At 54.9% G+C, this 27,792-nt stretch overlaps 1 protein-coding gene across 1 annotated transcript in view; it reads right to left on the bottom strand.

The window, feature by feature from the left end:
• Positions 1–11,558, bottom strand: part of Trpm5 (transient receptor potential cation channel subfamily M member 5) — a 19,544-nt gene extending 7,986 nt beyond the window's left edge. Inside the window, exons 1-15 of the mRNA XM_008839197.3 lie at positions 11,442–11,558; positions 10,820–11,000; positions 7,461–7,627; positions 6,596–6,779; positions 5,312–5,376; positions 4,943–5,134; positions 4,541–4,643; positions 3,345–3,463; positions 2,668–3,006; positions 2,441–2,581; positions 2,194–2,317; positions 1,597–1,742; positions 822–934; positions 539–631; positions 90–348 (exon numbers count right to left, since the gene is read on the bottom strand). Of these exons, the coding sequence (XP_008837419.1) occupies positions 90–348; positions 539–631; positions 822–934; positions 1,597–1,742; positions 2,194–2,317; positions 2,441–2,581; positions 2,668–3,006; positions 3,345–3,463; positions 4,541–4,643; positions 4,943–5,134; positions 5,312–5,376; positions 6,596–6,779; positions 7,461–7,627; positions 10,820–11,000; positions 11,442–11,558 (2,343 nt within the window). The remainder of the gene's footprint in view (positions 1–89; positions 349–538; positions 632–821; positions 935–1,596; positions 1,743–2,193; positions 2,318–2,440; positions 2,582–2,667; positions 3,007–3,344; positions 3,464–4,540; positions 4,644–4,942; positions 5,135–5,311; positions 5,377–6,595; positions 6,780–7,460; positions 7,628–10,819; positions 11,001–11,441) is intronic.
• Positions 11,559–27,792: the final 16,234 nt, after the last annotated feature.

The raw sequence follows: 27,792 nt of genomic DNA, 5'->3' as shown, positions 1-27,792 counted from the left end.
CCCCCACCCCCACCCCCCGACACAGCAGGATCCACCTGCGGTAACACTGAGTTGCAGAGTGCAGGAGTTGGAGCTGTCTGGCCACTAACCTGTCGGATCTCCTCCAGCACCAGCGTGAATACCCAGAAGTAGAGGGTGACCTCAGACCCCGAAGGCCCCTGGGGAGGTGGCCTGAAGTCCACCAGCAGCACGTAGGTGAACAGGAACAGGAAGGCAAAGTACATGACCACATTCCCCAGGAACACTGTCACGGGAGCGCCCCAGAACTTCCGCCAGCGGCTGAGCAGGAAAGCAGCTTGTGGGCCTGGGTCACCCAGAGCCCTTGGTGCCTCCATCAGCTTCTCCACCCTGTGCAGGTGCAAAAGAGGTTGCCATGGTGAAGAGGTTTCTGGCCACAGTGCCGTCTGGGACCCTATCTCTGTCTAGCATGTGTCCAGCTTCTGGTCACTACCTGGTGGTCCTTCCCAACCCCCCTTTGTCCCTCCCACCCCTCTATCCTTCCCGCCCCTCCATCCTTTCCAGCCCCTTGGACTCTTACTGGCCACCCGGGCTACACAGGAGACTCTTCTCCACATCCAGGCTGTCTGGTTCCAGCAGGTCTTCCAGGCCCATCCTCTGTGGAACATCCTCACTGCAACACAAGGACTCTCAGGATCCCCAGGAAGCATGCCCCAAGAACCAACCACCCAAGAAGAGCTGGGCCCACTTAGAAGGCTCGCGTACTCAACTGGCCATCGGACTGTGGACAGTAGGGCTCATGGGATGCAGGACTCGGGGACAGTGAGAGACCCTGGCACCTGACGCTACCCTCACTGACCTACCTGAAGGTGATGAGGTTGGTGTAGATGAGGGCTGGGCAGGTGAAGGCGCCCAGCAGTCGCAGGATGGGTGTTCCTGTGGCCATGTCCCCCCACCAGATCTTGGTCAGGAATGCCTGGAATAAAGGCTCATGTGCTGGGCACTCATCACCACACCTTTACCCACACCAGCCCTCAGGGGATCCTCCCCAGACTCCACTCGAGGTAGACTTAGAGGCCCCTGAGCCCCAGTGGGAGGGAGGCTCTTTCCAGGAGCACACATTTAGCTGCTGTTGTGGCCATTTTTTTCTCCTTTTTGTGTGTGTGTGTGTGTGTGTGTCTCTGTGACATTCTCATGTAGCCCAGGCTAGGCTTGAACTCACTATGTAGCCAGGGATGAACTTGAACTTATGATCCTCCTGCCTCCAGATCTCCTAGTGACAGGATCACAGGCATGTGCCATTGCACCTGGCTTCTTTGGTTTATCAAACCCAGGGCTTCATACATGCTCGGCAAGCACGCTACCAACTGAGCTACATCCTCAGCCCTGTTGTGACCTTTCAATAATAGAACCATGGGTTTGGGGTCAGGGATGGCCAAACTGAGGATGTGATGCTGCCTCTGAGACCTAAGGTGGGAGCCCAGCCACTTTTCTGGTCCCTCCCCTAGGCAGCAGGGACAAGGGGAGGGGCTGCAGGCTAGGGCATCAGCTGATATACCCCACTGTCTCACGTAGGTGGCCTGGGCTCTGCCCACCCTCCTTACCCCATGGCTGTCTTTAGACCTGCTGGCTGCTCACCTGCACACCGTCATGGGCAAAGAAGGCCTTGGCGTCGGCTTCGGTGGCCAAATGAAGGCAAGTGGTCCTGCTCCAGCTGTGGTTCCGGCGCACCAGCAGTGCGAAGGCCCGGTCTTCACTGTTCTTGTAGCACTCAGAGAAGAGATCTGTCCACAGGGCCAGCTGCTGGAACGTGGCGCTGATGCCTGGTCCCTGGGTACCTATCCTCTGCAGCGTGTGCCCTGTGTCTACTTCTAGGGTCCAGTCAGGCTTCCCACACTACAGGGCCACTGAATGGCTGCCTGTCTCCATCCCCCAGGGCTCTGCCCAACCCCTGACTTTCTCTGGTCCTCTCCCTTCTTCCCCTCAGGGCTGTGAGAGCCTCTATTGCCACACATACCTTCCTCCCTGTAACAGGTCCCAATACATGCCACACACCGACATCTCTACCTTCTGCCCTTCCTCTTGGGACCTCCGGGTGGACCTCCACCCCAGGTAGAGCTATCCTGTGTTCTTCTTTCCACAGGAGGCCACTGGGGTCACCCTGGGTCCCACAGGTGCAAGAGGTGGCCTTCAGGGTAACAAGCGGAGGAGGCTCTTTATCTGCCTGTCACTCACCCAGAGCCAGCTGCTCAAACTTGGCTTCCCTCATGGTACGAGCCACCTCGGCCTCTGTCTCCAGGTGGGACATTTCCTTAATGATTTTGCAGGCAGCCAGGGCAGCGGCCACACCCTCTTGGCCCTAGGTGGTGGAGAGGCAAGGTCTTGGGGAGAGGGCAGTCCATCCATCCCAACTCTCCCCAGCTTGCCTCCCAGGAAGCCTGGGAGAGCCGTGTATTGGCCCTGGACTGTGGCGGCTGCTCACCATGGCCCAGAAGTAGGTGGCCATCTCATGTCGGTTCTGAAGCACAGCCCAGAGGAAGAGGTCCCTCCAGGGATCCTCACTCTTCCGGCTGAGGTCCAACAGCCATTTCTGGCCCCCTGGCCGCTTCGGAGGCCCCCTCTCCTGCCAAACAGGGCCTCAGCATCCTGGCTCTCCAACTGCTCCCTGGCCCTGCCTGGCCCCGCTCACCTCGGCCAGGCTCCACTCACCTCTGTCCTGCGCCCATCCTGGTAGAAGCCTCGGCTGGCATCGTGCAAGAAATCTTTGAGCACCCGGGAAACTTCTTGCAAAGAGAAAGCGGGTGTCCCAGTGGGGGGCTCTCGGGCCTGCTGGGCGCCCAGGCCGGCCAGAGTCAGCCGCCCCTCCTCATGCTTGCGCTGAAGCAGGTCGAAGAGCAGGCTCTTGGGGGACACAGAGCGGTAGAGCTGCTGCAGCCGCCCATAGGTCAGGAACTCAGCCATGTCAGCCCCGCTGTCCACAAAGAGGCGCACGAACTCAGGCTTGTCTCTCACTAAGGCATCTGTCATCACCTCTTCCAGGTCACAGGACTGGACTCACCCAGTGGAGGAAGAAATGAGGACAGTGAGTCTGAGGGAGAGAGGCTGGAGATCCTCTCCCACACACCTCAGCCTGCGCCACCCCCACCCTCACAGCTGGGACATGCATGGCGCAGGTAGAGCATCCTGACCCTGGGTACCTGCGACAGGAGGAACACGTTGGACTGGCGATCAGGGTGTCAGGACTCCCACACCCCAGCCTGGACTTTAGGGGTGCTCTGGCCTCATCTTGACCCCCCCCAGGGCAACGGGCTCAGCTGACACCCCCAGAACCCCTCTTTCCAAGGTCCCTGCTTGGTGCTGGCAAACCAGGCCTGGGCATGGACCACCTTCCACTCCACATCCCCACTGAAGATCTCGCTCTTGGCAATGTCCACGCGGTCCCAGGCCACTGCCAGCTTGAGCTCATCTAGGTAGTCCTGGGCCTCTTGGCTGTGACTCTTGCAAGCTGTGGGTGGAGTAGGCAGGACTGAGGACTCACAGAGCCCTGGGCAAGGGACTAGAACCCTGTGTGGGCTTGATGGGCGGTGGCAGCTGCCTCTGAGCAGCAGAAGAGGCACAAGATTAAGCCCTCAGTAACACCTAGGTCTCCCTGGAGAGGGTCTCGTGAGGCAGAAGCATGCCTTCAGCAACGGGGCACCTTGGCCCGCATCCCCCTACCCACTGGCAGGGAAGGGTGGTATGTCCCCATGCAGGCACATTCCCTCCATGGGGAGGGCTGGGGACTTTCACAGGACACCAGTCATTCCCAGACCCCAGAATTTCGCATGTTTGTCTCCATGACCTAGTCGAGTACCACACCGTGACTCCAGAGAAGCTGTCCTGCATGTGAGTCTCTGAGCCTCACTGTCTTGGCTAAACCTAGAGCTGCCCTTTTTGTAGCCCAGGCTGGTCTTGAACTTGCTATGTACCTGAAGAGGACCTTGAGTTCCCAATCTTCCTACCTGCAAGGTGTGCACAGCCACATCCCTTTTATGTGGCACTAGGATAGAACTCAGACCTGAATGCACGCTAGGCAAACACTCTACCAACTGAGTTCCATCCTCAGTCCCAGATGCCCTTCTTGGAGGGTCCCATCATTCGGGCATATCCCCACCCCTCCCATAGCACTGTCCCACCTAGCCTCCAGCCTGTGCACATCTATTCGAGTCAGCCTCGTAGCAGGAACAGGCCCAGGTGGTGATCCAACATTTTCATTACTGACTGAGTAGAGAGACCCTTAGTGTCCACCATAATGCCCACTCAGTGGGCATTAAGACTCAGCCTTAGGAAGGAAGGACCTCCTGCACAGGCTGCCAGGGGCACAGGTCTTGAGAACAAGGGGTGTGTGCCTCTTTTCTGGGATGGTAGAAAAGTTCTAGAACTGATGGTTACAGCACCCTGAGACTAGACCTCCGAGTTGAAGACTTGAGAAGTGACTGGTGATTTTGTGCGTCATCTTCCCTACCTCAGCAGGGCTGGCCGAGCATCCACTGTGGATGTGGCTGAGCCCTGCTTCCTCCGAGGATTGCCCCGCCCGGCCTACCTTTCACTAGTGCCTTAAGGATGACAGTGTCCAGGTCCTCGGAGCCCTCCTGCTCGAAGTCGTACACAGTGAGCAGGTGGGGGTGTGCGGCAATGTTCTGCAGCTAAGACACCAGGAAGAGGCCCTGAGGGATGGCCATGGAGTCTGGCAGGCTCCTCAGATGGGCCACTGTGTGCCCACTACCCCACTAGCCCAGTTCAGAACCACTGACAACCTGAGGGGCTGGCTGCCTACCCTCTCCTCTCCATGAGGACCTGGATAAGGTCCCAGTATCACCAGAAAGGGCATTGTCTAGGCCCTAGGACTTTCCAGGAGGGGAGCCCTCCCCAGGGGAGGCTGGGAGGAAAGAGGTGGAGGTTGACTGCAGCACCCCCCCCCAAAACCCCCCTCCACAGCACTCACTAGCTCCGTCCAGTGCACAATGGCTTCCCAGGAGAAACTCTCGCCAGGGAACTTCTCTCTGAACTGCTTCTCAGTCACCTGAGGCACCAGGAGATGCGGCTGGTTCACCAGGGCAGCAAGCACATCAGCAATGCCCCCGGAGCCTGCCAGGATCAGCCATGGGGCAGCCTGTTCCACGGCCCTGGAGATCCTCTGAGGGCATGGAGGGAGGGAAGGCAGAGTAGCCTGAGTCAGCCCAGGTAACACCTAGATGCATGCCCAGGAGGTGCCCTAGTCTTCCCTACCATCCCAGGGGTATCCTGGGGTCCAACCACATCCTCCTGGGCAGCCAGGGGCTCCAACCAAGTCCCTCCTCTCCCCTGCCCTTACCTCCAGCGTGCTGGGGTCACCATTGACCAGTAGGCAGAGAACCGGGATCTGGATGCTGCTGGTGCCTGTGGGCAGAGCAGCCATGAGGTTGTTTGGTGCACCACCCCAACCTCAGGCCATCCAGCTGTCATGTCTCAGGCACGGTCTGGCAAAGGGTCTTCCCTCCTTCCCTCCCTCCCTCCCTCCCTCTTCCCTCCCTCCTTCCCTTCCTTCCTTCCTTCTTCCTTTTGTGAGACAGGGTCACAGGGATGTAGTCCTGGCTGGGCTTAACTCAAAATGTAGTTGAGGATGACCTTGAATTTCTGGTCCTCCTGTCTCTGTCTCCCAAGTGCTGGGATTACATGCATGCAGGTTTATTCTGTGCAGAGGCTGGAATGCAGTGCCCTGTGTATGCTAGGCAAGCACTCCACCATCTGAGCTCCATCCCCACCCCCCAAAGCCTTTTTCAAATAAAGGGTGAATCTAGACTGTGTGTCAAACCCCTGGGCCGTAGGGACCGAGACTCCAGCCATGTCTGTACTGTGTGGCTAGAGTCAGCATGTGGCAACTTAGAGCACAAAATGGCTTAACTAAAATGAAGCCACCAGCTCCACAGCAGCACCTGCCATGTCCAAGGGCACCCACACTGTGCCTAGGAATCGCTGCAGCACGTCGGCTTGTCTGTTGTCCAGGAGAAACACTGGACTCTCAGAGGGAAGGAGACTGGGAACAGCCTGGACCTCCTTGGCAGGGTCAGAAACTGGTAGATTTTCATTGTTAAAATGTGCTGGCCTTGCCGAAGAATTGCATTTCTTGTTGATATCTTGTGTTATTCATACATATTCTAAGCGATGATGTATTCGTTTATAAATGTTATCTTGCCCACTGTTAATTTTCTAGTCAGTCTTTCCCCGCCCTTCAGGCCACAGACGCACCTATCCCTCGGGCAACGTTGCCCTCTGGTGGCAGTGAAGGGAACTACGCTTCTTGGAAGCCCACACTTTCTCTAACCTCAGTGCTCACAGCCAGAGGCTGCAGCCAGAGGAACGCCGGTTAAAACAGCTGCAACTGCCCTACTGTCTGGCCGGATGGTGGCTGTCCAGCTAGGGCCACTCTGTCCATCCGCGCCCCTGTCCCACCCCCACCCCGACAGCTACCCTTCCCAGGCCTTGCATAGCTAGGTGCTCAGACTTGCGGGGGGGGGGCCCTCCCCTCCCTCCTTAAGGTCCCTCCCTGCTGGCCCATGCCAGGTTTACACGTCCACATCCCTGAGGTGCTGCCCTGGGCAGCTGGAGCGAGCCTCACCCCCATAGCCTGTTCTCTGCTGGGAGATGTGTTTCTCCAGCCTCAGCCGCAGCTCTGCCAGCTCATCTCCGCTCTCGAGGGCACCAGGCTCCACCAGAATGAAGTGGGACAGATTGCTGTCCAGGGGGCAGAGGGGCCCCGGGATGCTGCTGTTGTCTTCGGGGTACCGGACCAGGGTGTCCTCCTGTCCCGTAGGCATGGGGGGACATGACCAGGCAGAGCCTCGGGAGCAATGAGGTTGGGCCTCTCTGTGCTGTGGTACCCCACTGGGGCCCTGGGCAAGGCTTCAGCGAGGCCTTTGAATCCCCACCCCTCAGGCGGAGGGGGGCTGGGCTGCTGGGCCCAGGGGCCTCCCTGGACTGATTGAACCATGGAAACAGCTGGGGCCAGGGCTGCGTAAGCTCCACCTTCCTGATTCCTCTGGGCTGGAGTCCAGACTTCACCTCAGTGGGGCCTCCTGGGCTTCTAATTGGCTATGCCTTATACAGTCCCCAGGGTGGGGCATGGGAATGAAGACCAGAGAATAGAAGCCACCTGGCCGGAGCTGCCAGGGCTTGAGGGCAGAGGTCCAGCCAGGCAGGGTCCCTAGCGCCATCAGCCTGGCTCTCCACGTGGTATGCCCCAGGTTGTTGCCCTGATTCCTGCACAGTGCTGCCACCTGCTGGCCTGTGCTGGGCTCCGGGAACCCATGCCCTCCCACTGCAGCTGACCCCTCCCTGTGAGCCTCCCCTCCCAACCTCCATACCTCTATCACTCCCAGGGAGTCCCTAGGGGCAACACAAACTCCCAACTTGTCCATAGCCTCCTTCACCCCCTCAAGCCCAAAGAGCCCTGGCAGCCATGGTCTCAGGAGCCTGTCACTCACCTGGATACCAACCAGAAGCTGGTGGTGAAGGATGCGGTCCAGAGAGGCCATACCGATGGCCACTACGCGGATCTTGGTGGACGTGCTGGCCAGCGAGTGGTCGCGTACAGCCTGCCCAACGTGGCGGGCGAGGCCAACTCGGAGGGCGCTGGTCAGGATCCAGGCGCCTATGGGGGTGGGAGAGGGGAGAGGCAGAGCTCACTGGGTTATATGAAGTCTTTTCCATCTCCAGTCTCCAATCTCATCCATAGTGAGTGACCTGGGGACCAGGTGATGGAGAATGCTCCCCCCACCCCCCGTAGTATAGGCTATCCCCGAACTTGCCTCAGCCTCCCACATACGAGGAACATAGGCACGCACCATCACAGCCAGGCATAGGGGAGTGCTTTGAGGCTCTGGTGGGGACACTGAGGCCCAGGGAGGACTGTGTGTGGTGGGTAGTGGTAGTGGCCATCCCAGATTTTGTGTGGCAGGTCCCAGGTGCTGTCCTGTTCCCTATGCTGGGTAGGGTCTGGATCACAAAGCTCTCACATATGACTGCAAACCTTTATCACAATCACTTCTGTAGTGAAGGACTCAGAACCTCCAATCCTGGTGTGTGTGTGTGTGTGTGTGTGTGTGTGTGTGGTGTGTGTGTGTGTGTAGGTGTGCCTATGTGGGGGGTAGTGCTGGTGTGTGGGAGGGCCAGAGGTCAACCTCATCTGTCATTCTTCAGATGCTATCCACCTCGTTTTTATGAGACAGGGTTTCTCACTGAGCCTGGAGCTCACTGATGTGGCCAGACAGACTGGCCAGTGAGCTCTAGGGATCTTCCTGTCTCTGTTTTCCCTAGTCCTGAAATTTCAAGTACACGCCTCCATGCCCAACTTCTCATGTGGGTGCTGGGGACTGAACTCAGGTCTTTACCCAATGAGCTATCTCCCCTGTGCTGGTTAGTTTTATTTATTTGTTCTTTTAAGAATTATATGTGTATGTGTCTGTGTGTCTGTGTGTAGGTATGTACACATGACTGCAGGTACGGCAAGAGGAGGTCAGAAGCATCAGATCCCCCTGGAGCTGGAGTTACAGACAGTTGTAGGCCACCCAACATGAGTGCTAAGAACTAACTCAGGTCTTCGACAAGAGCAGTGCCTATTCTTAAGAACTGAGCCCTCCCTCCAGCTCCTGTGATGGTCAGTTTGGACTGTCAACTTGACACAATGTGGAATCACCTGGAAGAGAATCTTAATGAGTTATCTCAGTCACTGGGCATCCCCGTGGGGTTGTCATGATGGTTAATTGAGGTAGCCCGTTATGGGCAGCACTATTCCCTAGCACGGGGAGCAGAACAGTGTAAGAGAGGAGACAATGTGAGAGATAGACAATGCCTAACTAGTTTTAGAAAACCAGAGAGAACCATATTAGGCCAACAACCTACTGACAAATTATACATAGCAGATCAAGAAATATATGTCTAGGTAAGGTTTTTCTGAGAACAATTGGTCTTTGCCCAAGATCTGCATGACACACAGTAATTAAAAGTACCAGACTGGTGGAACTAGCCTTCTTTGATGTTTAACAGACATACTTTGAAGCCTATACTAATTAGGTCAGAGGGACATAAAGGACAGTTTTTGCTCCTTGCCCTCCTAGGTCAACTAGTTCCAGGGGACTATGGGAATCTCCCAAAATGTCCTGTAACTGTGGTGGGTCACCTGTCCTCTTCATCAAGGAGGCTGAGGAGACCCCACCAGATAGACTTGAACCAGTGTCCAGTCTACAAAGAGGAGGGTCAACACAGAGTAATCACTTCCTCAATGCTTCCAAGTGAAGCCAACCATGGTCGATAAGGACCTTTGACTTATCTCCATATAGGTGGAACTGCTAAAAGAAAGGAGTCAGGGGCTCCTCCCAAGCCCATGCGACCCCTGAGGAACAGATCCTCAAACAATCGTAAGAGTAAATATAAATTGGTTTATCTGGGCCAACTGTATGGCCTTAAACACCCAAAAGGAAAATATGACCAAAGATTAAAGGGGCCAATATAATTTTTTAAGAGTCCGTATGTGTAGCTAAAGTCTATATAACAAGAAACAATGCCAGACAGGAGGTACTTTCCTTTGAGTTGTTGGCCAGGGTGGTCCAACAGACTCCCAGACAGTAACCCAACGTAGAATTTGGAAAATAAACAGCAGACCACAGTGGTATAGTATAACCTTTAGAAAGACCAAGAAGGGTAATATTAGGTAATGAAGAAGGACAGACTACAGGCAGAAGTACACATGAAGGTGAAAGAGATGAAGTTCATTGTACTAGTCAACTCTGTCATAGTGTGTGGGGGGGCTAAGTCCATCAAACTGTAATTGATACTGAAAGTAGAGATGTGCTCTTGCTCTGGAGTGTGTTACTGAATATGTTAAAGCTGTAGTGAAATGCTTCTTCTGATCATGTAGTTATTAATTTTTTTTAATTTTACTTCATGTTAAATAGTAGAGGTGATAAACATTACCAGTGGAATCTACCTAATGACTTTATATCCATACTCGGGTACTAAGGATCCGAGTGTATCCGACTGTGACTAGTAATCATCAGATACATAGAGATCAAAAACACGTGCAAACATCTAAGTGTCCATTAAATATGATTTTTTTCTGTATTAACTTGTGTATTTTAAAATGAAGTAGAGACCTTCTTTAAAAGTTAAAAACATTCAATTTTATGTCTTACAGGGTTTATACTGAGTTCAATATTATATAACTGTATTAATTCAACCGTGAACCTAAACATTTACAGCCACTTTTGAAAGAGATGTGTCCTTGCTCTGGAGTGTGTTACTGAAAATGTTAAAGCTGTAATGAAATGCTTCTTCTAATCATGTGGTTATTAAATTAAAAAAATTCTTTTTTCAGTCCATAAATTGCATAACACCTACAACTAGCCAGCTAGATGGCTCCCAAGGCCGGCAGTGGGGGGTGCACACATCATGTGGTTATTAAATTAAAAAAATTCTTTTTTCAGTCCATAAATTGCATAACATCTACAACTAGCCAGCTAGATGGCTCCCAAGGCCGGCAGTGGGGGGTGCACATCCTGGGCGTTCCTTGGCGCATTGACATCAGCAAGAGGCAGGAGTCCTTCTCTCAAAGATTGCGGCATGGCCTCTCCGAGTGGAATGGGCAGCTCTCAGAGAGAACCCGCCTCGATCTACCTCAGGCTGGAACCTAGCTGCGGGACAGTCCTCAGGTTCATCTGTACCACATCCCCGTGACCTGCCCCCGCGATGCCCTTGGGCAATACCAAGGATGGCCAGGCAGGGGAAATGTCATCAAGGAATGATCTCCCAGGGTCAGTGGACAGACCCCGACCAGGGCGAGACGTACCTGTGCTCTGAGCCGCCTTCACCAGCCCTTGGCGCAGGATATCACGGAGCCAGGACTTCATAGCAAAAGGCCGCTCCTCACCCACCAGCGACACCACCAGGTTAGGGGCTGGCAGGTGCCACTCAGTGAGCAGGACGTTAAAGATCACGGAGGGGGCCGCACCGCTTGGCACCTTCACGAACTGCAGGGCAGGCCATTAGGTTCAGGGCAGGGGTGCAGGTGGACTGCACTGGGTTGGGGGTTGGGGGTTCTGGGCACAGGATGGATGCTGGACCGGAAGAAGTGCTGGGGGTGGTTTCTAAACACGGAGGAGGAGACTGGGCACCTGGGTCAGGGCCGGCCACAAGAGGACAGGAGACCCCTCAAGGCCCTCTTGGTGCAGGGTTTCTGCAGATGCATCCTCCTTTATGAGTGGGGAGCTGGGCAGGGGTCCTGGGCCTTGGGTTCCCATCACTACTAGGGTGAGGAGCAGCTCCTAAAGTTTGCCCATCTAGGCAGATGAACCCAGCCCATAAGGAAGGAATGGCCCTAGGATGAGCAAACGCCAAGGGCGGGCTTCAAGGAGGACCTGAAACCGAGGTTCTGTGCATGGTGGCGGTCACCCTGGTATGTGCTGTCCCACCTTGCCTCTCATCTTCCCGGATCCTCCAAAGTCAACCTCACCCCGGCACAGGCTTGGTGTCCCCGCATCCCCAGCCTCTGGGGGGCTTCCAGGACAGGAGCTCTGGGTGGTCTGCATGGTGGCTTCTCTGTGGGACATTGGGACCAAGAAGACGGATCAGCCACCTCTCCCCCCTTCACAAGGAAACCCATCCTAGTTGATACCACCCACCTGCTGGCCCTAACCACCCAGCATGGCTCCACCACCTCCCTCAGAGTGGCTGTGGCTGGGGTCAGGCTCATTCCCAGCTGGGGATGGGGGCCACATCCAGCCTGTCTGCCTGGCTCTGCTGCCCACATTCACCCAACTCCAGGCATCAGGGCTCCACCACACCTGTCAGTTTCCCAGAGGCTCTTTCAGGGGTGTCTTGGAGACCCAAAGACCTAGTGGAGAATTCAGTTTTCCAGCCATACAGCCCAAGAGAACCATACCCTAAACTTCCCCAGACCAGGGCTGAGGACCCCTGGTTTGCTCCTGGATGGGCAGGTGAGAAGGCAGGTAACCCCGGAGGACAGAAGGGAGGAGGACGGGTTTCCCCTTGTCCTAGCTGGGCCTGAAGTCCAGGGAAGAGTCTGGAATGGGGAGACTAGGGAGAGGCTGCTAGGGCAGGGAGGCCTGGGGAGGGTACGCCCAGGGAGGGGAGTCCAGAAAGGGAAGTCCATACAAGGGAAGGCAGGGAGGGGTGCCAGGTGAAGAGGGAAGGAGGGGCCCTTGGCCAGGGTCTCTGGTCTCAGAAGCACAGCCAGGACTCCACCAGCCTGTTCTCCCCCCAAGTTCCAACCTTAGCAAACAGAAGGCAAAGAAACTTCCTGTGACATCCCTTACCCTGGACATCTGCACACATAGGGAGCCCGGGGTGGAGGTGGGGGTGGGGAGGGGACAGGATAGTATAAGGCACAGGGGGGCCTTGAATCCAGCCTTCTGCAGCTACCCTGCACAGGGCTGAGGCCAGGGTCTTCATACACTTCTGGAGCTGTGAGCCGTGCTTTGGAATGTGTCCTTCAAAAAGCTACACTTGCCCTGACCCCTTCTGCTGTGCACATGGCCTTCTTTGGAAGTGGGGTCTTGGTAGCTATGAATACCCATGATGTTCACCCATGATGAACATTCCACAGACAACTGGCTGATTCGAACTTCCTGGTTTTGGAAGTTGAAATGTTGCAAACTCAGAGTCCGATTATCTTGAGTTACCTTTAGCTTCCTCAATGACCATCCGTCGCTCACCTCTGCTGTCTGTCCTGACACCCACCTACCAGTCCAAAACCTTTGGAGTGTATTCTTCAGCAGACTCCAGGCTTCCACCAACCCAAAAGCTAAGAATGAGATCTGGGCATCTGAGGCCTGTAGCAGAGATCTCCCACTTGACTGCAACCTACCTGCCTGGTTTTCCCACTAATGCATTTGGTCAATGCCTTGGCTTGTGACTGTCATTTGTTCTGTGACTAAAACGGTTCGTGTCATGGCTTCTACAGTGGAACATGCCATTTGTGGTCTCCTGGGTCATGACCGTTCATATTTGGCTTAGCAAGGGAGAGATGGAGGTGTAGATACTGCAGGGAGGCTGTGTGGGGTACAGAGAGAAGGGGTTGTCAGCTCAAGACACGGCAGAGCCAGGGACACAGAGCCCCAGAGGCAGAGGAGGAGGAAGGACACTCCCTGCAGCCTGTATGTCTGGGGCAGAGCACATAAGCCTTCCAGGGCCTGCTCTGGGTATTGGAGGAGCATGTTTCTGAGGCCTCCATCACTTGGACATCACCTTGGGCCTCCTTGGTCTAAAAGTGGCTTGTCGCCCTGAGTATGACCCAGTCACCATGGGTCACTGTGTAGCCACTGATCCAGAGGGGCAGCATGACTGTGTGGCCACAGGCAGGTTCTCTCTCTTATACCTTATTCCTAGAGCCAAACCCAGCTCCCTGGTGCCCTGGGTCCCCTGCAGTCTGTCCTGCTCCGGTACAGAGTGAGGAGGGGATGTAAATTCTCCCTGCTCCACCCCCAGAAGGAGTTCACATCCAGGGCCTGCAGAGGACAGGATTTTGAATACAGCCCTGCAGTCACAGAGGCAAACAGCCTCATGGTTTTCCTATGGAAGCTGGCTAAGGGCACAGGGTTGCTGGTGTGTTTGCCCCATGACCGCCAGAACAAGGACCACAAGCCAGGAGGCCTGACCCAGCCCAGGTGGACTCCCACAGTGTAGGGGACAGGGATCCAAAATCCAGGCATAGCCACACTGTGGCTTCTCCCCAGGGCTCTGGAGACCGTCCTCCCAGCTCCTGGGGGCTCCAGACATCTCTTGGTTTGTAGCCACATAGCCCCTGACCCTGCCTCCATGGTCACAGAACTGTCCTGTGCTGGTCTGTGTCTATCCTCCCTTCTTCCTGTAAGGACCCCCATCACTAGGCAAGGGCCCCCATCTTTCCCCGATGTCATCTACAAAGACCTTGTTTCCAAACAAAGCTACTGTGTAAGGGCCCACATGGGCACTATCCCACTCATGGTGGACCCCACTTTGGGGGACAGAGTGTCCCTAGCCACATCTGGACACATGCTCTGCAGCAAGGGAGGTGTACGAGCTATAAGTGTACCCTGGCTTGGGGTGTGGGAGCTGGGGTGCCTGCTCCTCAGTCCTCAGCCCTGTCTTCTCCCCCACTTAGTCCTTCGTGGGAAGGCAGTGGACAGCCTAGTTTTGGACTGGGGAGGGATCCTCTTGGGCTCCCAGAGTCCCTGGATGTCTTCCCTAATGCCCAGCACCCAGTGAGTGTCTTTCAGGCTGGGGCTTGGCAGTTCCTCTCCCCATCCCCACCACAGGCAGCGAGGTGGACCGACAGCCCAGGTTACCTTGCCTTGCTTCAGGACGTGGCCCGGACCCCCGACTGCCACAGGAGGCAATGCAGTGCTCAGTGCTGGGGAGCTGCCAAGCCTCACTCCCCGCTCGGCTGGGACCAAGGGGCATTTGGGTGGGTGCCAAGTACCAGGCAAATGTGACCACAAGGAGGGGCATGCAAATGGGCTGAGGATTTGCATGCACAGGTGTCCAAGTCTTTAACACTCTCCTTCCTAGGGGGCATCGGCAGGGTTCCAACATGAACCTAGCCATTCTTCTATCCCAGAACTCTGAGAGGCAAAACCAGATGCTGGGTCCCTGGGCAGTGGAGACGCTGGGGCTCTTACTAGCTGCGGAGTCATAGAAATAGATGGAAACAAATGCACCCTTCTCCCCTATGCCCCAACATGGAAGGACCCAGGATGGTGTTCCAGCCCCATTTGTCTGTGCCCTGACTCCTCAGGCCAGCCACAGTGAGATGTAGGAGAACCGTCATAGCAAGGAGTACACGCAGCAGGCATGAAGTAACATGTTGCCCTCATGTCCCCAGGGAGGACGCCTGGCATCTCTGACAGGCTGTGGACATGGACAGAGCCACATTGGGATGGCTTTGGCCTTCTTTCCCTCTCCCTTCACCCAGCCTCTGAGCACCCCGACTTTCCAGGCTGCCCTGGCGGATGCTCTTCTCATGTCTGAGGCTCACAGTGTAGGTAGCCCTCCGCTCAAACCCCACCCCAAACACCAGGTGGTCCCTTTCTTCATCTACCTTCAACACCTGACCCCCCCATCACAGAAAGGAGGGGCTCCCTCCCAGATAGAGATGAGGAAACGGGCACGGGGCAGGAACGTGCCTGGAGCCTGGATCCCACCTGCCCCCCGAAGAGGAGGTGGATGCTTCCCAGGAGCCCTGCTCCCTACTCAGGGGCTGGCCCTGGTGAAGGACTTACCGCCGGTTCCACCCAGAACCCTGGCGTGTGGCTGCTGGTGTCGACTGATGGAGCCACCCACCCTCCACAGGCCGTGTCCTCCCCCTCGCTCCCCCTCCACACCACACCTGGCACCTGACAGCCAATGCTGCCCAGTCTGGGCATGAGCGAGCGCAGGGCACCTCCCAGTCACTAAGTACCAGACTGGTTCCCATGATTCGAGGTCACATCCAGGCTGGCTGGGAAGCTGTGCCCACTGCAGAGAGGGGATGGGCGACGTGTGTGGTCTGTCTTTCCCTCTGTGGGCTCAGCCTGGTGGGGGATGGGGCCCGGGTGACCCTACTCTGACATGAGGTTAGATGAAGCTCCCTCTTCAGGTCTCACCAAGCCTCAGTTTCTCCAGTTGGGAAAACTGGGATTGCCCCAAGGCCATGTGACCTGTGCCATGCAAGGGTGTCCGGCAAGCTGTCCTAGGGAGGACAGGCCAACACATGAAGTACTCCCCCAGGTCTCAGGAGGCCTGGAGGTGACAGCCCTGACTTGTGGTGTGCCACTCTCCTGGAGTCTGAGGTGTGGGTGAGGAGGGGGTGCTGTGTAGTCACCAGTGTGGTGGTCAGTGCCACAGGGGCTGTGTGACAACCGTCCCCGTGTCAGGGCTCCCCATGGGCACTTTGTGGTGAGCTGCGCCTTCAGTGAGCACCACTGGCAGTAGGGAATGCTTGACAGTACTGCCTTTCCCCCAGGGTCCAAGAACCCTGCCCTGCGTGGGTGGTGGACACAGGACCCATCATCAGCCACCAGAGGGTATCAGGACCACAGGCAGAGGCAGACCTTGGAGTTGGTAGCAGCTAGGCCTCGTCAAGAACAGAGGTCAGCTGGTTTTGCCCTGAGCAGCAAGGCCACAGTTACATGCCCAGCAGCCTCCGTAGGTTGGGCTGGCATGGCTCCTGGTCCCTAGGATGACTGGGTCTTTACCTTGACAGGAAATAGGTCCGTTTGAGGTCCTTCTGTAATTATAGGCTGGGCTGGGAGCAAAGGCCCAAGAATTAGCTCTAGACATATGGATTCTGAGGGGCAGGGACCACAGCCCCTCAAGGATGGAGACCCAGAAGGTCTGGTTCTGAGAGGAGCCAACCTTGAAGGCTTCGGCAGAAGGATCAGACCTCAGCTTTGGGCAAGGCCTGAGTCCACTGGACCCTGGAGGTCCAGCTTGCTCGCCCACCAGCCCAGGGTCTGGCCGTGCTGCGGTTCTTGTGGGGATAGGAGGGGTCCTTCCCCAACCCCACCTCCACCCTGGTGCTGTCCTGCCACCTCTGTCTTCTGGACTCCTGAGGGGCAGTAGCAGTCACTCCCTAACTACTCCCAGGTCTGTGGCATAGTCCCATGGTCCCCTATTACCCTAATAACAAAAACCCAAAGAGCCCCTGGCACCTTCACCTCTACCGCCTACCAGGAGCGCTGTTCCCAGGAGTGTCACCATGGTCTCAGCTCCCATGTCCTCCCTGGGGACCCCTCTATCCAAGAGCACAGCAGCACAGGGCACCGCCCCTGCGAGCTTGCTTCCCAGGAGTCCTGGCTGTGCCGTTCAGGGTTGCCTTGCCATCTGAAATGACCTTTCACTTCCTCATCTGCCTGTCAGGGGCTGCTTCCCCCACAGGACTGCTGGACACTGGGCGGTCACTGCCGACTCTGGGCCCAGAACATACGGGCACGGTATGTGTGCTCAAAGGCAGTTGTATGATTAGGTGATTGCCTGAGTCTGTCCAGGCATGAGCCGAGTGGGGGCACAGGTGAGATGTGGGGAGGTAGCGATTCGGTGGCCAGTTTCAAGAGTCTGGTGGACAGGGTGGACACTGGGCAGGGCTCAGCTACCCACATATCAAGGTCTCATAGCAGGGTAGGTGTCCACGCTGGGCTCGACAGCCACTTTTCCACACCGCTCTCCTCTGTCTCTCTTGTGGTTGCCCCAGCTGGTGCCATGAGGGTACTTCCTCTTGAGAGAGGCAATGTCCAGAGGGTGAGGCTCCAGCAAGAGGCTGACCCCACCCTAGCCTTTTAGACCACGGGCAGTCCAGCACTGACTGCAAAGTCCCACCGGTATCCCTAAGGGCCAGTGTTCTTGTATGGCCTGAGCCATTTCCGTTGGTGACCCTTGGGTCTGGACTGAAGCAGAAGGGTGCAAGGGCTAGCTGGCTGCCAGCCCCCCCACCCCCCAGTATACCCATGGGAGAGAAACTCTCTTCCCATACTGGACCCTGACTCAGTGCCTAGTCTCACCCTGCTCCCAGACTCAGCCCTGTGCCGGGGCCGCTGACTGCCCTTTGTGGAGCAGATGTATCCTGCCACCCCAGAGCTTCTGCAGGCTACTTCTGGCTCTCGGGGGACCTGAGCTCTGACTTCTCTGTAGCAGTTCTATATCCACTTTTGTGGCCCCTCATGGCCTCCGAGCCTTTTCAGCCAGGATTTTCATCCAGCATGTTGGACCCTTGTCTGTGGTCTCCAACTTGGGAGCAGGGACTCGGAAGGGCAGGGACAGAGGGCAGTAGCCCTTAGGCCTGAGCTCTATCTATCAGCCTTTCCCCATCCCATAGAAACAGACAAAGACCAGAGAAGCGGAAGGAATGATCCAGGGCTGCTGCCAGGCCTCAGGGCTCCTGTCTCTCCTACTGACATCTAGGAGCAGGCTTAGCCCTGGCAGGAGCTTGGCAGTCACATGACAGAGGAACAGCACAGTGCAGCAGCCAGGCCAATCCAGCAGTGGGCTGGGGTCCCAGGCGTACATCTGTGCCCAGCATGCCCACGTTGCATGCATGTGTGACCTCTGCAATTGGGAGTTCCAGGTCCTGTCGGAGAGCGATCATGCATACTTCCTAGGAGCTGGTGAGGACAGTCCAGTACAGGGTCTCTTAAACACGATGTGCCCCAGACTGGCTGCCCTGTGAGCTTCCTGGATTCCCCTGTCTCCACCTCTCATCTCACAGTAAGAGCGCTGCGGTTACAGGCATATGCTACCATGTCTACCTTTACCTGGGTTCTGGGATCTGAACTCACATTTTCATGCTTGTATGGCAAGCTCTTTACACACTGAGCCATCTCCCTAGCCCCCATCCAGGCATCTGGCTACACACCCAGCACCACTGACTCAGATGTCGACCCACCTACCTCATCCAGATATGCATTTCTCTGTACCATCCATCCATCTAGCCATATGGATTAGGCGGGGTCCCCTAAAAGAACAGAACTGACAGAATTTGTATATGGTATAAATGAGATTTATGGTATTGCTCACTTGATGAGGACCGGGTAGTCTAATGGCTGTCTGCATGTTCAGGCCATGAAGCCAGTCACCCCAGCAGTCCCAATTGGGTGCTGGAAGATTCTTAGAGGGACAGTGGTGTCCAGTCTAGGTTGGAAGTCAGAACAAGCTAGAGTCTGACGTCAGCAGAGTGTGGTGGCAGCGGTAGTGGGCACGCTCGCTCTGAGGAAGCAGAGGCTGCTGTACATTGCTCTTTCCTTGGATCTCTATATCTGGACCACCCATTAGAAGGTGACCATTTTGAAGGCAGATCATCCCCACTTAGTTAATCCTCTCTAAAAACATCTCTAAGACATGCCCAGAAGTTTGTCTCCTAGATGATTCTAAATCCTGTCAAGTTCACAATAAAGACCAATTATCAGATCATTCATTCATTAATCCACTTACCCACCCATCCATTCACCAATCCACCCACCCATCCACCCACTAGTCTATTCACTGATCCGTCCACCTATCCACTCATCCATCCGTTCATGTACCCATTATTCACCCATCTATTCAACAGTCTACTCATTGATTCATCCATCCATTCATCCATTTATCCATCCACTCATCCATCTGCCAAACCAATAATTTATCCATTCACCCATCAACCCACCCCTTCACCAAATAGTCTGCTCACTTGATCCATCTATCCATCTATCTACCCAACCATCCTTGCATCCAGCAACCTATCCACCCACCTATCCATTGATATATCTACCAATCCATCCATCCACCTACCCATCCTCTCTTCTACCCATCCCCTCACCTACCCATCCAGCAACCCATTCACCCACCTATCCATCCATCTACCCACCACCTACCTATCCATCCATCTACACATCCATCTTCCCATCCATCTACCCACCCAATCCATCTACCTACCTACCTACCTACCTACCTACCTATCCATCCACCAACCTATCCACCCACCTACCCATCCATCTATCTACCCATCCATACATCCACCTACCCATCCACTCACCTACCCATCCCCCCACCTACCCATCCAGCAACCCATTCACCCACCTATCCATCCATCTCTACTCATCCATCTACCCATCCATCCACCCACCCATCCACCCACCTATCCATTCATCCATCTACCCATCCATCCATCCACCCATCCATCCATCCATCCACCCATCCATCCATCCATCCACCTATCCATCCATCTATCTACCCATCCATGCATCCACCTACCCATCAACCCACCTATCCATTCATCCATCTACCCATCCATCCCTCCATCCATCCACCTATCCATCCACCCATCCACCCACCCATCCATCCATCTACCTATCCATCTATCCACCCATCCATTCACTCATCTGTTTGGACATCCATCCAGGCAGTCAGATGTTCACCCATCCACTCACTCACTCATCTGTCCATATAAATGTTCACATACTATCTACCCATCATCATCATCCATGTACTCACCTGCTTACCCAGCCATCCACCTATTTCTTTCCAGTCACCCATCCACATTCAGCAGCTTCTTTGTGCCTGGACTCACTGGGTGAGTCAGGCCCTGGTCTCATGATGCCCACACATGAGTGTAGGCAACTGTCTCAGAGGCTCCAGGTCACACAGGGGTCAGGACAGGTCAGGGAGCCCATGTGGTGCATGAGAGTCTCACGGGCTTCTTCCCTGCATCCAAAGGTCTAACAGACAAGAGTTCTATCTCCTGAGGCTGGGGTCTTGTTGTCCATTGCCCTGGCCTCCTCCAAAGTTAGGAGTCCAGTAGGCACCTACCAAATACTGCTGGCATCTGAGTCATTCCTTCTTCCTCCCCTATCCCTCGGTCACCCTGCCTCTGCCCTAGGACTATTCTGATCATCTGACTCTTCAAGTCCACTCCTGACTCTGGGCTGCAGCCCTGTGTGGGGCCATGGTGGCTTCCCAGGGTGAGTCTGTTCAGCTGTGGTGCCTGACCGTTATCACCAGTAAGGGGAGGGTGCTGGCTGGGCCTCCCCACCATGGCAAGCAGCAATGAAGGGCTTGGTGGCTTAGCAGATGCCCAGGATTTGGGGCTGCAGGTATCTGAGAGGCCACCAGCCAGGGGGTCCTGAGGGTGGTGGGCTGTGCTCTGAGCAGGCTGCCGCCATGAATGCAGGGGGAGTATCCGAGGCCTTTGGGGTCCTGGGGATGCTCCCCAGTATACCTACTTGAAGGGAAGATGTTCTGTGGCTGGTGGTGTCAGCTCCCTGGAAGAGGACCCTTTGGTGATTGCTAGAACTGAATCTTGGCAGCACAGAGCAAATCCCACCAGCCCCCGATTTTTCTAAGTCTTTTCTTAGATCTGCAAGCTCAGTGCTAACCCTGGAGCGCTGTCTGGAAGGGCTTCCCATGAGTTAGGCTGGGTCCCAGAGGTACCTGTGGGTCTCCAAACAGAGCAAGAGGCGTCTCAGGAGGCAGTGATATCAGAGGTTTGTCTTCAGTAAGTGCTGTGGTGAGCCCCTGATCCCCCACCTGTGCTAGCCTTGTCCTAGGCTGGGAGGGAATGCAGGGGTGATAGTCTGCAGGGAGCGCCTGGCCACCAAATGGCCCTATAGTGACCAGGATAAACAGGGTGTGGCTGTGGCCCCAAGGGGTGGTTCCCACCTGCTCACTGGGCTGCTGGTCTTCCACTTGAACACATCCTTCCCACAGATGCCATCGGGCAGCCTGTCCCAGGAGCAGGAGCCAGAGAGTGCCCTGGTCCCTTTTGTGCCCACAAAGTGCTATGTGTGTGTGTATCCAATGGGTGTGCACACCGCACACTCGCATATCACCCTCAGTCTTCCCGGCTGGTTTCCAGCTTCGCTTCTTGGAGAAAGAGGGTGTGGGTGGGTGCATGCCGAGAGCGGGGGTATCAGATGACAGCACGTCCTTACTCTCTGGTCCTTCACTGAAGTCTGGATCTCCTCTCCTGAATTCATGAGAGGGAGGACCATCCTGACTTCCCAGGCTGGAAACTGCCCCAGGAGCTGCCCTGTACCCCCAGGGCTCCACATACACGTAAACTTACAGAGCAGCCTTCTCTGTGAATGTGAGCTTAGGTTGCCTATCCAGCCTTTGCCCGTGGTGCAGGGCAGAGTGGGTGTTCAGTGCACTCATGAGGTGATTTCAGAGACAGTGTGTGTGGGACGACAGTGCGTCAGGGCTGAAGATCTCTGGACATGCCCAGCCTCGCCCTAGGGTCCTGGCACGGGAGAGAATGATGCTAGGTCCTGCCTGGCAGCCCCACCTCTGGGTCTGTACAGAGACTTCCCTGGGTTCCCTCTCTAGGCCTGTGGGTGGGCTGGCTGAGCTGATGGGTCTTCATGTGCTCAGATGAGGAGAGGACACCCTAGCAGCTGTCCATGGGTTATGGGAGAGACAGAGGTCCAGGCCCACTGTTGGTCATCCCACTCTCTGCAGAGAGAAGGTCGCCTGTCCTTCCACAGCCATCCATCTGTTTGGCATCGAGTGCCTATGGCATGCAGAGTCCTTTAAAAGCAAATTCTCTCCCAGGTTACCTGAAGTGTCTCTGAAGAGCCGCCTTGGGCCTTCAGTGAGTACCTCCACAAGCTGCTTCCTATACCTCTACCTGGTGGTCTTGCACACGGCTCTATGGTCCATGCATATGATGATTTGGGGAGTGAATGGGAAATCAAGCTGAAGGAAGATCTCAGCCATGAAGCTTTTGGTGGTCTGGTTGCCCTGATAGCCCCCCATGGCTAGTAGACTCTGAACCTCGTAGCAGATACCAGCCTCCCTTTCCTCATGACGGCCTCTGAAGCCCCTCCCACCAGGGGAACATGGATCGGGCTGGGAGGCACTGGCAAAAAAACCTTGGAAAGTCAGCATGTGGAAGAGCAGGCACCACGTTTCTGGAACATTCCAAAGCTTGGAGATAGCCTGTAGGCCCCAGAAGTAGGATGTATGCACCCCATGAATAATTGTGGGGGGCTGTGGGAGTGGGATGCGCTTCCTTAGTGAAATAGAAGTCCTGTAGGCAGGACCTCAGGGTCCCACACCCAGAGTTCCACACCCTCATGGCCCCTGATCAGCTGCTCACTCTCTACCACCAGGGTTTCTCGCCTCTTGGCTGATGGGTTCATGGGCCTACCCTACCCCTTACCAGAGTCCCCATGGGCTTGGTCCCACCCTGTTGTGTTGGGAAACCCTGCTGTTAGGGTTGTAGTTCTCCATGTCTGGGTAGCCCTAAGGGGCTCGGTGCCAAATGGAAGGACTCCCCTTTTCAGCAGGGGGCCTCCTGCTCTCTTCCTGGCTCACCTGGAAAGTGCCACCAAGCACGGATGCCTGACCTTATCTGAAACATGACCTTTGGCATAGTTACCTGGAGTAAAAACTACCCCCAGGTTTTTTCTATGTGATAATCAGGCATTGCCTGATAGTCAGACGATAGGAGCCCACTCCCACATGTAAATAAAGCACACTATGAGCACCTAGCAACTGAGGCTTTGGCTACTGCCTCCACACTATAAATTCTCTAGTTCTCCCACTGAATAAACGGAGCTGTTTCACTGAGTCTGGAGCTGTATCACTGCATCTAGAGCTGTTTCTGTTTTACTGTGCCGTGGGACCAGCCTCCCCGGAAGGGCTTTCTTCTGTCAGCGCTCACTGGCCGTCCTGACTCTGTTCGTCGCTTCTGCTCCCCCTGCCCTCGTGGACCAGTGGCCAACGACCCGTGAAGAGAGGGAGAGACCCCCGCACTGTTGCCCATCCACATGCAGGGCTTGCTTGAGTTTCCTGTTCTTCTGGCCACCAGCCCTCACTGCCCTAGGCTCAGCCTTAACCTCACCCTGAGCCCAGCCTAGCCCAGCTCTGTGTACCTGGCATCCCTCTCTCCTTGGCTCCCACCCTGCCCTAGCCTCTATTACGCCCTTCCCAAGCTCTTTGGAAAAGATAAGGAGCTCACAGCAGTCCCTTGCCCAGCCTCCCTCTAGCCTCAGCATCCCCTGAAAAACACAATTAATTAGTGTGTGTGTGTGTGTGTGTGTGTGAACATACATGTGAGCATGCATACCAGGCATGCATGTGGAGGTCAGAGGACAACTTGGAGGAGTCAGTTCCCTCCTTGCACCATGTGAATCCCAGGGATTGACCTCAGGTTGTCAGGCTTAGTGACATCTCATCAGGCTTACCTCCTGAGCCATCTCAGCGGCCCCAGGAGGATTCTTCTCTTCCTCCACCTACCCTGGGACAGCTCTGGGGCTTCTAAGAGCATCTCAGTGCCTGCACAGCTATCAACATAATTTTAAAAATATGGAAATACGCTTGAAAGTAAATATGGCGATGCAGTGCAGGCACTCAGCGCAGTTCCAACAATTGCCGATTCAGAGGCAGCCTGGCTTAATCTCACCTGACTCCTTACCCTCTTCCTGCCGATCATTTCAAAGAACTCCCCTGCGTCACAGACTCCTATCCGCACATTCTTCCGTGTGCACCTCTAGCAGACGTGGCCCCTTTACGCCCTGAAGCTGGTGCCGGGAGGCGAGGCCGGTCACTCTTGACCCTGCTGCCGTCTGTGCTTTTCAATGAGCCAAGCAACCGGCCAAGGGCGACGAGGACTTTTCATCATCAGTAAATGGGGTTTTAAGATATCTGCCTTTAATCCATATTTTTGTTTTCGGAGACAGGTTCTTACTCTGTAGCCCACGCTGGCCTTGAACTCATAGCAATCCTCCTGCCTCAGCTTCCCAGGTTCTGGGATTATAGGTGTGAGCTGCAGTGCCCAGGATATATACATACACCATACACACACACACACACACACACACACACACACACACAGAGATATACATACATATAGAAAGAGAGACATATATATATAGAGAGAGATACATACATAGAGAGAGAAAGAGAGAGAGAGAAAGATATGCTTAAATGGTCCTTTGGCCCTCAGAGCCTTCCAAACCTACATGTGTCTGTCTATGCACAGGTATATGTGCCCGTGGATCCCAGAGGACAATTGTTGCTCCTTACCAGCAGTCCATCTTTTTTTTGACACAGGGTCTCTCACTAAATCTGAAGATGACCAGTTCTACTAGACTGACTGACCAGCAAGCTCTAGGGTTCTGCCTGTCTCTACCTCTCCAGTATGGGGTTTATAAGTACACACCACCGTGCCCAGCTTTTTTATGTGGATTCTAGGGCTTGAACTCGGGTCCTCATTCCTGCATAGCAAGAACCTCACCAGCTGGGCCATCTCCCCAGCACAGCTCCTTCCAAACATTTAGTGGCCATAGTTATACACTAATTTTGAGACAAAGTAGTGGAGTTTATGGTAATATTTGCAACTCACGTATAAGACTGGCTTGTACGTCTTTGATTTCTGTGTCTGTATCTTTTATCTCCTGGTTCCTAAGGAACTTAACATGATTACTTATTTGGTATGTAAATATCTGTTCGATTTGTTCAGGCAGTTGGTGCTCCATATCTCCAGGTTCTGCAATCAACGCCAGATGGAAAATGGAAAAGAAATCACATCTGGATTGGACTTGTACAGACTTTTGTTACCCCTTGACCAATACGATGCAAGAATACTGCAGCTCGCATTTCCTCTGCACTCGGGATGGCGAGGACTCTGCAGCTGTCCTGGAGGATGTCACGGGTTCTATTTTACGCACAGACTACTCCACTCGAGTAAGAGACTTGGGCATGGAGGATTTCAGCCTGGGGTGCATTTTCTGGAGTTGGTGCCTGTCAGTTAGGATGACACTGTATTTGTCTTTCGTGTGTATGTGCATGTATATATGTGCATGTGTGTAAAGATGCATGCACCTGTGTGTGCACATGCAGAGGTCAGAGGATGGAGTCTGGTGTCCTGCTCTATCACTTGTTTCTTTGAGGCAGAGTCTCTTCCTCAACCTGGAGCTTGAGTTTTGCAGCTAGGCTGGCAGCCAGAAGCCCCAGAGATCCTATCTCTGCCTCCCCAAGTGCTGAGTTACAGTAGGCGTGCACAAGATCTCACCTCGCTTTATGTGTGTGCTGGAATTTGAACTCTGATCCTCATGACTGAAAAGCAAGCACTCTTAAACGCTAAGCCATCTCTCCAGCCCCTGCTTCTTCTCATTTGCTAGTAGAAGCCATGCTGCAACGCACAGGCCTGTGTGCTTGTGCTACCCCGCCCCCTTGCTTTGCTGTTTTTCCTGGATGAGGTCTACGCAGTCCAGGCTGGCTTTGAATTCCCTAAGTAGCTGAGGACAGCCTTGAGTTCTTGATCTCCTTGCCTCTACCACTCAAGCGCTAGGACCATAGGTCCCACCATGCCTGGCTTCATTTTCTATTTTTCTTAGTTTGGATTCTTAGTTCCTGGCAGTGGGATTTCCAGGTCAAAAGGTGCCTTCACTTTGGCTAATACTGCCAAAACTCCCTTCCCACGGGTGATGAGGGAAGCACCTGCCACCTTGGCCTCGCCCACAGATTGCACCATCAAACGTCTGGGGTTTTGTCAATCAGATAGTGGAACATTGTTATCAGAGGGTATTTTTAATTTTCATTTTCATATTGAGTGAGGCCAGGCTTTTTTTTTTTTTTGCCAGAGGCACCAAGGCCACACACCTCTTTTCCTGTGCAGTGGCCTCATCCTTTGCTGACTTTGTCACAGCACTCAAGTCTGCAACTGAGTGTTGGATGTTCTTTATATCTTGGTGAGTGTGTGTGTATATGTGTGGGCGCGCACCCCCCCCCCCCCCCCCCCCCCCGGGCCTTGCACGCGCCCTCCATACACTCTACCACTAGCTGCACCATCACCCTCATCCTGCAGTTCTTTCAGCCTGGATTTATTTTAACTTTTACAAGAAAGCCTTGGATCCATCTGTCCTGGCTTTCTTCTGTCTCTCTGACAAGTGCCATGACCAAAAGCAACATCAGGAAGGAGAGGGTTTATTTCAGCTCACAGGTTACAATCCATCATTGAGGGAGGTAAGGCAGGAACCTGAAACCAGGCTTACTCTATTCCACACAGTAGTACCAACAACCAAGGAACTCACAGTCAAGTACAGCAGAAACTGTGCAGGAATGCTGCTTGGGAGTTAGTTCCCTGTCAGACTCATGCTTGGCTAGCTTACTTATACAGCCCTGGACCACCTGCCTAGGGAATGGTACTGCCCACAGTGGGCTCTGGACCTTCCTACATCACTTAACAATCAAGACAGTCTTTCACAGACATGCCCACAGGCCAACCTGATCTGGATAATCTCCTGTCAGGTGACTACAGGCGGTCAGGTTGGAGGTTCAAGTTAATTTCCAACTATCTGAAAGCTGTTCTTGTGTGTGGTGTGAGGTGGGCTTATGCTTTGTCTATTTGGCTATCTGGTTGTGCCAAAGCTTTATCGCTGTTGTTTTGAGGCAGGGTCTCATGTAGCCCAGGCTGACCTTGAACTCCTGATCCTCCTGCCTTCACCTCCTGAGTGCCCGGATTGTAGGCTTGTGCCACCACCTTGGTGCTTACTAAAAGCTCAGTTTTCTGATATATTTGGGGTTTGGAAATGCAGATGTCGGTAACATCTGTGTGCACTCAATGTCCCTTAGGCAGGTCTTCTGTTTGTTGTCCCCTTCCGCCCCACCCAAAGGCCAGTGTAGCCTGGGCAGAGGCAGCTCCAAGGAGCCAACAGCACAGACCTTCTGACTTCATGCCCCCTCCATGTGGCATCAGTCAGCTCAGGTCAGAGGACAAAGGACAACTCTGTGACCCTGGGGTGGTGCAAATGTTTCTCCCTTGATCTTCCCAGGAAGCCCTGGAGCCGGTGTTCACCAGTCAAACCTGTGGTCCTGCCCCTGCCTGGGCCATCATCCTTCGCGCTCCACACACGCTCAGTTCGCATCTCCGCAGTGCAACCGTCCTGAACCGGCAGTGATGCGCTCCCGGAAAAACATCCTTGCGCTCTCTGCAGCCAGCAAGGGCATCTGGACACCTGAGGGCGCTCAGAGTGTTCGCAGGGCGCCCGAGATAGTCTGTGTTTCCGACGCTCCTCTTTTCCCCTTTCCTCCCACTCTTCTCAAGGGTGGTTCAGAGGACACAAAGGTGCCCGGACTCTACCCTGCCCCGCATCATTCCTGGGAGTAGAAGCAGCCAGCCCCGGGCCGGCTGGGTTGGAGGATCCCGGTGGAGCCAGGCTGGGCAGGCGGGCGCAGGGACACTGCGAAGCACGTGCACCTGGCAGGTGCGCGCACAGAGCAGCAGGGCGAGTAGTCCGCGCTGGGCCGGGCAGGGTTAGCCGGGCTGGCCGCGGGTGGGCGCTGCGGGGCCCGACGGGTGAGGCGCCCACGGTG

The sequence above is a fragment of the Nannospalax galili genome, unplaced genomic scaffold, assembly GCF_000622305.1.
Source record: "Nannospalax galili isolate Female #2095 unplaced genomic scaffold, S.galili_v1.0 scaffold1639, whole genome shotgun sequence".
Classification (NCBI taxonomy): domain Eukaryota; kingdom Metazoa; phylum Chordata; class Mammalia; order Rodentia; family Spalacidae; genus Nannospalax; species Nannospalax galili.
This window is presented reverse-complemented; position numbering and strand designations above follow the sequence as displayed.